Here is a 12,556-nt window from a genome sequence, read left to right on the forward strand (position 1 = left end):
CTCCACCATCCTCTGAATGTGGTTTCCACTCCATGGTTCAAGATGGCAGCTTGAAATCCACCCAAGAAGAAGGATAAAGGGAAGGAGGAAGAAGTAGAGGAGCTAAGCTGTTTGTTTCTTGAGTTTCCCAGAAACTGCCTTTCTTTCATATTACCTAATTAAGTCCACTGACCGTATATATAGCTAGCTGCAAGAGGGCTTAGGAAACATGGTGTTTACAGGTGGTCATGGTGCCAGGTAAAAATTGGCAGCTTTGTTATAAGCAAGGAGAAAGCAGATAGTGAGAAAGGGATCCAGTAGTCAGTCTCTGTAACAACCTAATATCACTGATGATGTTCAGGATTGAGAGGCTACCATAACTAAGTGTAAAACTTAGAAGTCAGGGGTCCTTGACTCTATTCTTACTTCTACCCAAGTACCCAAGTGACCTTAGTAATCTCATCAGTAAATAGATATATCATGGCTAAATATTTAATATTATGATATTATAAGAACATTATAAGAATAATTGGCAAATTGGTGAGTTAATTTTTTTGTATGTTTCCATGCATATAGATAACCACTTGGTTAAAGTTTACACTAAATTATTTGCCTGACTTAGCTTATGAAATTCAAACAATCCCACGGGAGAAAACAAAATGATTGAGAGACATTCCAGGATCTAAGCAAGCTCTTTCCCAACACCGGATCCTCTGCCGTAGTAACTCTAACAGATGGTACCCTCTTGGGGGTTTAAGGATTCCTGGAGTGTGTTATTTTGCAGTTTCATTGATGGACAGCTCCAATTGTCAGTCAACTGGATGGTAATCTAAAAACTTCCTCCCTTGAACTGCTATCATCTGAATCAACAGAGAATAAAGTCATTTCCCATCTTCATGACAATTCTTCAACTAGTGGAAAATAATTTTTATGTCATCTCTTAGTATTTTGGTTAGGCTAAACATTCCTGGTTATTGCAACTGTTTCTTAAGTAATACATCTTAAGATGTCCTTCTTGCATCACCTGGACATCTTTACCTCCATTAGTGTTTCTCAAATTCAGTTGACTATGATCCACAGAAAGAAATTCATTTTTATATAATCAACATGCATATATATTACTCAACAGAAGTTTCATAAAACAATATTTAGCCTTATTAGCTACTATGAACACATACATTTTCCACTAGATAGAAACCAGACATTCATTTTTTCCCTAATCTCAATTCACCCTAGCAACTCCATTTTATTCTGCACTATGGTATTCTTTTTTATTCTTCTCTCTCTCTCTCTCTCTCTCTCTCTCTCTCTCTCTCTCTCTCTCTCTCTCTCTCTCTCTCTTCTGCTTTGTTAGGCTTTTTTTTTTAACACTGATTGCTATACTATGAATAAATTTCACACTCATTTATAGGTGGTAACCCATAGCTCAAAAATCACTGTTCTAGATGCACTCTGGCCTGTAAATATTCTTAGAAGTTGGTGCCCTGATACTGCAGACTGATCTATGTGACCAAAAAGGGTTTCTATTTCCTGAGCCCTAAACTTGATGTCTTAATTTTAAAGTTGTCTCTGTGCATTTAATTTTAAAGTAACAGCATGTTGACTGAACATTTAAATCAGTTAAATCTATAATACTTACTCCATATGAAGTGTTTCTAAGACTGCTGTCTCTCACCCTATGTTTATGCAATTGAATTTTAAAAACCCAAATGCAGAGTTTTAATTTACTCTTACTAACATCATCTTTTTTACCTTCAAATTTTCACAATGTTACAAGTGCTCTTTGGATAATCATTTTGACATCAGTCTTCCTGATTGTATTGCATAAGCATGTTTCCACAGAATGCACTTGTTTTTTTAAGAGAGAGAGAATATATTTTTTTAGATGGACACAACACAATGCCTTTATTTATTTTTTAAAATTTTTTTTATGTGGTGCTGAGAATTGAACCTGGGTCCCGCTCGTACTAGGCGAGCACTCTACCGCTGAGCCACAATCCCAGCCCCACAGAATGCACTTTTTATGGTTTAGCTCTCAAAAGATGGCTGTTTACTTTACCTCTATTATAGATGTTGAACAAGCATTGAAAACAGAGGCCTGGACAAGAAAATAAAAGTCCTAGAAGGTCAAATTTGAGTTTATTATTCTTCATACAGTCTTTCTACTCAAACTCAATTTTAAGAGTGTTTTCCCATCATGTGACAAGAAAATGTCAGCACCCTTCAACTGAATGGGCACTCAGTTAAGGAAGGTTGAATATATGTGCTCTGTACCGCTCAGGGCCTAAGAAAATCTCCTTCTTAGAAACCCTGGAAAGACAGACAGCCTTTGAGGTGGCACAATCTCTTTCGGCTAGGAAGCAGGGTAGAGCAAAGGGACAAGTTCTATTCACTGATTGATTCACCTATTCATTCTTCAGGCATTTGTCCTGTCCAACAGGGAAGCATAAAACAGGGGTCCTAAATTATGTTCTGGGGGTAGATAGGGAAAAGAGGAAATACACATCAAGGGGGTCTCCTCCTTTCTCCCCCACTGTCAGAGGCATCCTCTCCACTTGGAGAGGATGCAGCCCATTTAACCAGCCACTAAACCTCAAAGGTTGGCAGAAGTTATCAAGACAAAGAGAACAATATGCTGCAAGGCCAAGAGGTGACTGAAACACAGTACTTAAAGAATAGTGAAGAACAAGAATACTTCTGGAGAACATCAAGAAGGACATGGCTTTGAACACATTGAACAAAAGCCAGAATCAGGCTGTGATGAGGGAAGCAGAGGGGGTGATCTCTGCCCCTGTTCTATGAAGGACCCTGTCTGTCTACTGAGGATCCTACAAGGTTTCAGGGCAGCTTGAGGACACTTAATGCAGTTGGTACCTGTGTGCTGTCAATTCTTAGTGGATCAATAGAAGCTATAAGCTGTTGGCCAGAATGAAAAAGTAGAGAAGAGATGGAGTTAAAAAAGAAAGGGAGTGGTTCTCTTTTTCTTTTTACTTCTCTTCTCTTCCTTCCTGTCTGTCTTTCTTTCTTTCCTTTCCCTTCTTTTCTTCCTTGTACTAGGGATTGAACTGAAGGCCTTGCACATTTTACAAGTACTCTACCACTGAGCTACATCCCCAGCCCTTTTTATTCTGTTTTTAGACAGGGTCTCACTAAGTTGCTGTTGCTGGTCTGGAACTTGCCATCTTCCTGCCTCAGCCTCCTGAATAGCTGGGATTACAGGTGTGCACCACTGCGCCTGATTAGAATAAATTTCTTTTGATCTTCACACTAAAGTCCAGACTAAAAAAAAGATTTTTTTTTCTTTTTTTTCCTTGATTCTTCTTTTCTTTTTATAAACATACAGATAGTTTGTCTTGGTCTGTTTTTAATTAGTAATTGGCATTGCATTCTTAGTGGTTGAAAACTTGAAAGTTTAAAGAAAAGATATGGAGCCAAGATTCTTTCCCTCCCACCCCTGCTATACAATTCCTCTCCCAGAGTCAAGCAATGTAAACAGGCCTTGTGAATATTTCCAGAAATAATCTATGCACAGATGAGTAATATGTATGTACAGCTCTCATTTTTTTCCTGAGTCAAATGGCAGCATGATTACACACAGATTATAGGTAGTATTTTGTTTTATTGTTTACAGAATTCTCAGAATTGATGAATGCAAAGGGGTAAAAAAAATTTTAAGTGAAAAAAAAGAAACTAGTATCCAAGAAATAAGAAAAAAATAGTGAAGAGTAAGTCAGCAAAAACATTTTAAAATATGTATTATTTTATTACATTGATGTATTAATACATAAAATGTATATTATTTTTCCCAGCTACACCATTTACATAACCCAATGTCTCAGGAAGAAAGAAGAACTCGTAGGGAAAACATGTAAGGGGATATGTTTTGAGCTCTTCTTCTAGTTGTTTACTAAAATTCCTGAATTATATTTTTTAAAAAGCTTGCAATCTTTCAAATGTAAGAAATATAATAAAAGTACATTGAGAAAAGTTATGCTTTGTACTTAAAATATTATGCAAGCTTGAGGATTCAGAAAGCTACACATGACTCTGTATTGGCAATATTAGAAATCTGTACTGACAACAAGGCCATCTAATTTTCTTTTATGCGACGAGATTGAGGTAGCAACTTGGGAAATAACATTCAGACCAAAATAAATATAAAGAACATAGCAAATGGGTAACAAGGAAATAAAAGCAGGAAAGAGTCTTTTGCATCTAGAGATAATAGAAGCAGCAAGTGTGGTTTTAGTTAATTGATTGGTTAAGAACAATTTGCCTCAGTGACTGTCTTACATTGGGTTTTCCAGAAACTGAGGATGGAATTATCATGCAGCTTATAAAACAAACAGCTTTTGGCCACCAGAAATGTAATTACAAGTCAGAGGACTCGATATGGATTAGTCCTATGGAGACAATTTTCTACTCCACACTATAGAATTCCTTGGGATTCATAGAGGGTAAATCTCCCTTTACTAAAACATTTCCTCTTCAAAACCCTATTACTGAATGAGAAAATAAGTTTCGCTACATTTTGGACTCAACATGTTCTCAACCCCAAACAATATTGCCCAGCTTGAGGGATCATTCACCTTATTCATTCAACCTAACCTCCCTGATAACTTGGCCATTTCTAAATATTCAACCCACTCTCAAAGGAGGAGAACTTGTCAATCTGATAATGCATAAAAGAAAGTGCTCGAGGCTCTGAAAATAATTTCATAAGAGAAATTCCAGAAACATTGTAAGCAAAGTCAGCAGCATTAAAATAAATGTATGATGGTATCATTTCACTTTCTCCCAAGTTACGTTCAAGGGAAGATGTTCACTTAGATGCGTAAGTTGTGGGAGATTTGCTGTATCTGCATCATTACTTTATACTCAAACCTTGCAGACTTCTTTGTGGAAGAAATGGAATCTGGCTTAGAGAATGATGACCAGAAGCAAATTCAGAAACTGTCTTGCAACTTGAAATTGATTTCCAAATTAGTTAATTCTCTAACTGAATTAATTATGTATAGAATAATGCCTACAAACAAAATGGAAAGAAACATCTGGATGGATAAGATAATAGGGGCATTTATCTTCCACTCTTATGTAATAGGTTGGAAATCAAGAGCAAAGTTTAAAAGTAAAAACATGATTTTTTTCTATACGGACATGTATTTCTTTTCCCTTGTGTAGTGGAATATTATCCCAATATTTTTTAGCTGATCAAATTCTAATTTATTTTTCTCAATAGCACTTTCCTAGGTAGACCAGAAGACCAAGTGAGAAATAGATCCCAAAATACAAAGAACTTTTTGAAAACTAGCTCAACCTTTTTATTTAAGATCAAAAAAGACCCCAAGCAATTTCTCTTGTGTTCTCCCTAAGGAGAAAAAGGTAGAATGGGCTCCTCTGTTCCTTCCAAAATTTCCCCTGCCCTTTCTTCCTTTTTGGTATGGTAACATAGCCTCAGAGATATCAGGGCATTTCGAGATCTGCCTTTTACCCAAGGAAATAATTTCCATATCTTTTTACCAATCCTGCCAGTCAGTTTAGAAAACAGCTTCTTAGAAGTTGGTCCCACATTCTACCCTCCCCGTGAGAACCCTCTGGAGCCTTGAGGAACTTGACAGATGGGGGGAGGGCCACTGATTTGGAGGATCCTTGGCTTCAGCCAGCCCTTAGGGATCCAGAGGAGGAAAAGAGGAAGAGGAGGAAAAGGACTCCACAGTCAGGTAAAAGGGCACTAATGTTTACATCCAGATGTGGCTCACCTTTTCCTGAGGTCTGCTGTGTGGATCCCCTCCTCAAATCCAGACACCACATGTGGGGGCCTTGAGAAGTCTGTTCTAGTCCTTGGGGGAGGGAGTTGAACTGGATGATCCCCAACCCCTCTAACAGGCTGTGATTCACTCCAATTCCAGTTGATCCTATTATACTTCAGGATATGTGAACACTTGGAGGAGAACTTTCTCTCTGACCTCATTAATAAAAAGAGTTGTGCTTTTTCAGGGCTGGTGTGTTTTTTATTTGAGAATTGTTAACAGTTTACACTTTCCTTCTTCTGATCAAGCTTACTTTTTAAACCTATTTTGTTCCTCTTACTTGTTCTCTCTTGCCCTTTTGAAGCTTTTTTTTTTTTTTTTTTTTTTGTGGTACCAGGGACACTGAACCACTGAGCCATGTCCTTAGCTCTTTTTTTTTTTTTTTTTTTTTTTGTATTTTATTTAAAGACAGGGTCTCACCAAGCTGCTTAGCATCTCGCTAAATTGCTGAGGTTATCTTTGAATTCAAGATCCTCCTGCCTCAGCCTCCCAAGCCACTGGGATTAAAGGCCTGCGTCACCAAGCCTGGCCCCATTTGAATCTTCTTAATAACTTTTTAGAACAAAGTAGAATATAAATCAAGTCAAATCAGTTTTAAAATATATGCTTAGAGTTGTTCATTTCTCCTTTCTCTATCAGTGTTCCCCTAAATCCAAATGTAGATTCTATCACCATCATTCTTTTTATGCAAATACCTTAAACTAAAAAAAAAAAAATCTGCTATAATTAAATTACGACTTTTTAGAGAGCAGGAGTAATGTCGGACCCAGGGCAGTGAAGCTGTGGCAGGTGGAAGGAGGCCTGGGCTGGGAGTTTCATTTCCAGCTTAACTAGTACTATGTGTTTGACCTTGGGCAGGGCCCTTTGGATCTCAATTTCCTTGTTTATAAAATGAAGGGGTTGAACCAGGTCACCTCTAAAATCCCTTCCAGCTCTGAAATTCATTGACTCTCTGACCCGTTGTGGGCGCTTAATAAATAACAAGCACACTTCCAGAGAACCTCAAGAATGACTTGCATTCAGACACTTCGGTCAACAAATATTTACTTGGCATTCACCCGGAATGTGGCTGTGGTTTTAGACAAATCAGGCCCCCTCTTGGTTCTGCAGAGGGCTTAGATTTAAAGGGGAGACAGCCTTTGGCTGCCACAGCTGCCTGAGGATTCTGAGTTTTTACAAGATCACTAGAAGCTGAAATTGCCTGTCAACAAAGAGAATCAAAGATGCGAGGAGGTGGGGAGGGGCATTCAGACAAGAGTTCTTCAGCTTTTATGGAAATAAAATTGCCTAGGGGCTGGGATTGAGTGCTCACCTAGCTCGTGGGAGGCCCTGGGTTTGATCCTCAGCACCACATAAAAATAAATAAATAAAATAAAGGTGATATTGTGTCCAACTATAATTAAAAAATAAAATATTAAAAAAAGAAATAAAATTGCCTAAGCCTAGGAGGTGGAATTTTTTTAATTAAATAAATTAAGTGTTTAATTTTAATACTTTACAAATCAAAAGTAACTTATTTAAGAGTATGGGTGAAGAGCAGGAGTGTAGCCCCAGTTCTACCACTTAGCATGTATAAAGCCTTGGATTCAATCCCCAGCATATCTCTCTCTCTCTCTCTCTCTCTCTCTCTCTCTCTCTCTCTCTCTCTCTCTCTCTGTGTGTGTGTGTCTGTCTGTCTGTCTGTCTGTCTCTCTCTCTCTCTCTCTTTCTCTCTCTCATACACACACACACAGAGAGAGAGTATTAAGTTTAACTTCATTTCACCACTAAATTATTAAGTTTAGCATATTTTTCCTTTAAAGTTAAACACTGGGGCTGGCTGGAGGTATAGCTAAGTGGTAGACTACTAGCCTAGATTGTACAAAGATAATAGTAATAGTAATAATACTTGAAATTAAAAAATTAAATTAATCATTGTAATTACAAGTTTGTTGATTGCTTTTTGTTTTAAATTGTTAGCACTTTTTCACACAAAAGGAGTTCTATGCTGCTCATAGAGTCTTTTAGAGTTTACCAAATTATGAAGAATGGAGCTAAGTCAAGAATAAACCATCAACATTGTTTAAAAAAAATGTGTGTGCCCCTCAAGTAACCTGAAGATACAAGAAGTACTCATTCATTTCAGAAACAGACTGAGGAGCCTCCCCAAATACAACGTTTGCAGCACATTTGCTCAGATCCTAGGTTTTCCTAAACTCTTCAAGGAAGAGTCCTTATACCTATTGCTTCATTTCAATCTCAGAGGACCTTGAGATACTCTTGGAACACAGCTTTACCTTTCTAAAGGCCAGATGGTCTTGTCTTTCCTTCAAGCATGGACAGGTGGAGGTGGGTTCCTTCCAGAGCCCAACTGAAGGTGTCAGAAGCCAAGCTGTACCAGGTCTTTCCGTGCTCTGCAAAACTTAACCATATCCCCTACATCAGTGACCAGACATGCTTTGTAATTTCAACAAATTCAGGAGCACTGTAATTTATGGGCTTAGCTTTGAATCCAAGAGTTTCTTAGCACTCTGGCTGCTTCCTGCTTCTTCAGTCTAACCCTCTTCCAGCTGAGCTATTTCAGCTGAGTCTTTCCTGCTTCTTAATAAGCATTTTGATTTGCTTCCTTTCATCCCTTCCAAGTGGAAAAATGAACTTGAAGTCTTTAAAAATAAAATTGTATTTGTCAAGGTCATTGCTTGAGACATGGCTGGCAAAGGGATACTCGGTTTTTTAGATCAAGTCTTGGAGAGGTTAACAAAGGAAAGGAAGGTTCCTTTTGAGGCTCAAGGTCTCATTTTCTTGTAATGAGAACAATCCAAAATAGGATAAAATATTAAAATATTTTTTAAATGCATAATTTTAACAAGTGAAAATTCTTAATGTATACACATACAAAAATACAATACTGTATAATGAGGCGAGATAATTACAGAATTTATTAGAAGGTGAATTCATAATACACTACTCTTGTTGCAGCTTGTTTGGGGAAGTCAGTTAAATGATTCTTATTTGAATCTGTAAGATATTTCTGTGACTATGCTTAACTTCATCTAAATTGAAAACTCTTAAACATAGAGTTGAGGCTCCAGGAAAAAGAAAATTCATGATTTGAAATAATGTTTTTTTGTTTTGTTTTTTGTTTGTTTGTTGTACTGGAGTTGAATCCAGGGTGGTTAACCACTGAGCAACACCCCCAGACCCTTTTATGTTTTATTTTGAGTCAGGGTCTCACTAAGTTGCTCAGGGACTCATTAAATTACTGAGACTAGCTTTGAACCTGCAATCCTCCTGCCCCAGCCTTCCAAGATGCTGGGATTACAGGTATGCAACACCTCAGCTTTTTGTTTTCCTTATCCTGTTCTTGGATTTCCTAGAGCGCTGGAGAGCACTCAACTTGGTGATGTCAAAGAAAGCAGGTTTTGGCTATGAAAAGAGTGTCTCTGTGAATAACCACTGATCCTAATGGTCTCCTCCGCTGGCCCCCTGTTTTCTGCAGGGTCAGCAAACCACAGACACCTCTCTCTGTTTTTTGTGGGGGCTCCTGCACTGATAACTAGTATCTACCATCTCTGTTGTCTTCTACTGTCCATAAAACAAACTAACCAAAACCTCATTGGATGTTGGTATTGTACAAACCATGACCCCTTTGTCCATTCATCTGTAAGCATTTTGGAAAATGAAGCTATGTGGGTTGCTCCTTGAGCAGATTCTCTTCCTAATCCTACTCGGGCTCTAGGAGAGGCTTTTCTCAGAACACGTCTGCAGGACAAATGCTATGCTGATCTTAATAATTAAAACGCTTCCTGCCAGGATGCATTTTCAGTTGTTGACTCTGAGTGTTCCAGAAAATATAGATTGCTCTAATCACTACCCCCACCCCACCCCTTGGAGCAGCAATAAAGTGGGGAGAATTTCTATTTCATAGCTTTGAATATTTAATTTCTTGAGGTTAATGATTAGATGTTCCTTGCAATGATGCTTTTGTAAAAAAAAAAAAGATTTTTTTAAAGAAATAAGCAGCAGGAACATTGGATCAATTACATATGGAAGAGAAATACAGATGAACCTAGGATATTATTCACTGCATGGATCTGGTGATCCCCTTCCAAATTTTTATTGTGTCAAAAATACAGCTGAAAAAGCTTTATGAATATCTTATTGAAAATTGTATTTATTATTTTATAGTGTTCCAACACAAAATATTTCCCTTTCTCTCTCTCTCTCTCTCTTTTTTTTAAATTTGAAGAGAAAGTAAAAATGGAGAAAAATGGAAGGAACAACCACAAATATCTTGCAGCTGTATCCTCTCAGTGCCCTGTGGTTGCCCCCATATGAACATCACTGAGCAGCTGGGTGCTGTGAGAAGAGGGCAAACAAAAGGTCAGAGTCAGGTTCAAGTCCCAACTCCAGCCCCTACTAGTCATGGCGTCCCAAGCAAATTGTCTAACAACTTACTGCCTCCATTGACTCCTGGAGTGTGAGAGTGAGAAAAAGGAAAATACTGAGTTCTGCTGGAATAAATTAGACAGGAGACAGTGAGTGCCAGTTCTGTCCCTCCCAGAGGGTGATGGTTCTGGAGGGTGTGGGGGGTTTCTTTAGGGGCCTCAGGCTTGATGTAATTCCTTTTTTATGGTACAGGGCATTGAATCCAGGGGCGCTTAACCACTGAGCCACATCTCCACCCCTTTTTATGTTTTATTTTGAGACAGGGTCTCACTAAGTTGCTTAGGGCCTTGCTAAATTGCTGATGCTGGCTTTGAACTTGTGATCCTCCTGCCTCAGCCTCCCAAGTTGCTGGGATTACAGGTATGAGGCACTGCACTCAGCTTTGATGTAACTCTTTGGGGCTGGGGTTGTGGCTCAGTGGTAGAGTGCTTGCCTCACCTGTGTGAGGCATTGGATTCAATTCTCAGCACCGCATATAAATAAATGAATAAGATAAAAGTCCAGCAACACTAAATATATATATATATATATATATATATATATATATATATATATATATATATATATATATATATATATATATTAAAAAGAGAACTTAAATATTGCAGTTTGGAGTAGCCCTTAAAGTTTTGGGGTGGGCAAAGTGAAGTCCACATGCTTACTCACCATGATCCTCGGGTTCCTCCACCTGGCTGTCAGCTGCCACTCACTAATTGCCACCTGCATTACAACCACTCGCCATCTCTTTGCCTCTTCCAGGAGTCAAAACATAGGTGTAGTTGGTGCCCCCATGAAGTGGTCTTAGAAAGAGACCTTGACTTTTGTCTCTTCATTTTTCCATTATTTTGATGTGGAATGAGAAAAGTTCTCCTTGAGGACCTACTAAGATTGCACATGCCTCTTTATGCTTTCCACTGTGAACTTCCACAAGCAGGGACATGGTTTTTGTTTTCTTTTGTTTTGTTGTTGTTGTTTATTTGTCTTGTGGGGGGTGGGTAACCAGGGATTCAACTCAGGGGCACTAACCACTGAACCACACCCTCAGCCCTATTCTGTATTTTATTTAGAGACAGGGTCTCACTGAGTGCTTTGCAGTTGCTGAGGCTGGCTTTGATCTCGTGATCCTCCTGCCTCAGCCTCCCGAGCCACTGAGATTTCAGGCCTGCACTACCTCCCACAGCAAGAGGACATGTTTTGACACTGTTTGGAACCCACTGCATGGAGACCAGGGTGCTTTCTGGACCCTCCGTCATTTAAAAGGTTTGTGTCTGAGGTGTTTCTTTCAGAAGCCCATCCATCTAATGTTCAGGACTGTGAATGCTAATTGGGGTAGTTGTACAAGGTGGAGGAGACATATAAACTCTTTGGAGACTTTCAGGAATAGTTACAATTAATTCAAAATAGAAATAAACTGGGATCTGCCAACTTGGGTTCACTACTGGATACTCTCCCTCCTCTCTGCTCCATGCCCCTCCTTCCAGTTTTCTGAGCTTGGTTTTGGCTCTTTATTTATTTATTGCCAATGCATTCCCTTTATATTCTTCTCTTGCTGTTTTTTCTTGTTTCCTTTCATTGCCTTTTCTTGTCTTCTGACACAGACCTCATTTCTTGCCTTCTAATTTCCTATTTCTCATCTCTTCCATAAAAGGAATAAGTTTCATCAGTGCTGACCAAAGTCTGTCTATTTTTTCTTCTCTGTGGGCTCCTGTTGAAGTTCTGCTCAAAACTGCCAGTGGACACTGAGCCCTGATTAAAAACCATAGAAAGCAAGAACCCACCCCAAAAATAAACAAGTCACTTCCTTCTTGGAAGGGCCATTAGTAAGTAGTACAAGGAGCACTTCTTTTGTCAAAAGCTATGAAAAGCAAATTATTTCTATATCAATGAACTCAAGGAAACTGATCCTTGTTCAGCCAACAAATCCTTCTTGAGGTCATAGGTCCTGGCAGAGTGAAAGGTGATGGGTTTGAGAAACCATGATGCAGTCTTAGAAAAGACACAGGAGTCAACAAATAATTAAAAGTCCCATTGGTGACATTCCTTCCCCCATTTCCTACCTCTCTGGCTGCCTGATTTTTTTCCATGCTACTCGATGCCATCTGAGGTCCCTGTATGTTTTTTTAATCGCCAGTCTCGCCCCAGCTCTGTGGCAAAGGCCTTCTGTGTCTTGATCACAGCGGCATCACTAGGACCTGAACATTGCCAGGCACGCAGAGGGCTCACACACCTGCGCCGAACGCGTGAAGTGTGGTGTGACAACGCATACCAGAACCAGAACCGTGCACCAAGTGCCTGGGACAAATAGGAGTCGAATAGGAGTCCACGTGGAACTGAGGGTC

General features: G+C 39.0%; 1 protein-coding gene across 16 annotated transcripts in view; it reads right to left on the reverse strand.

The window, feature by feature from the left end:
* The window catches only part of LOC120892938 (uncharacterized), a 43,625-nt gene extending 37,649 nt beyond the window's left edge, over positions 1-5,976 (reverse strand). For 5 of the 16 annotated variants that reach the window (XR_013423891.1, XR_013423892.1, XR_013423887.1 and 2 more), the window contains exon 1: positions 5,739-5,975. Coding sequence is in view for 4 of the 16 variants with exons in the window: in XM_078016853.1 (XP_077872979.1) it covers positions 5,739-5,950 (212 nt within the window). In the remaining 12 variants the exon portion in view is untranslated. Of the gene's footprint in view, positions 1-5,738 lie in introns of all 16 variants that reach the window. The other 11 variants (XR_013423885.1, XM_078016853.1, XM_078016852.1 and 8 more) reach the window with 4 other exon arrangements.
* Between the last annotated feature and the right edge of the window lie 6,580 nt (positions 5,977-12,556).

This window comes from Ictidomys tridecemlineatus, chromosome 7 (genome assembly GCF_052094955.1).
Source record: "Ictidomys tridecemlineatus isolate mIctTri1 chromosome 7, mIctTri1.hap1, whole genome shotgun sequence".
NCBI classification, from domain to species: domain Eukaryota; kingdom Metazoa; phylum Chordata; class Mammalia; order Rodentia; family Sciuridae; genus Ictidomys; species Ictidomys tridecemlineatus.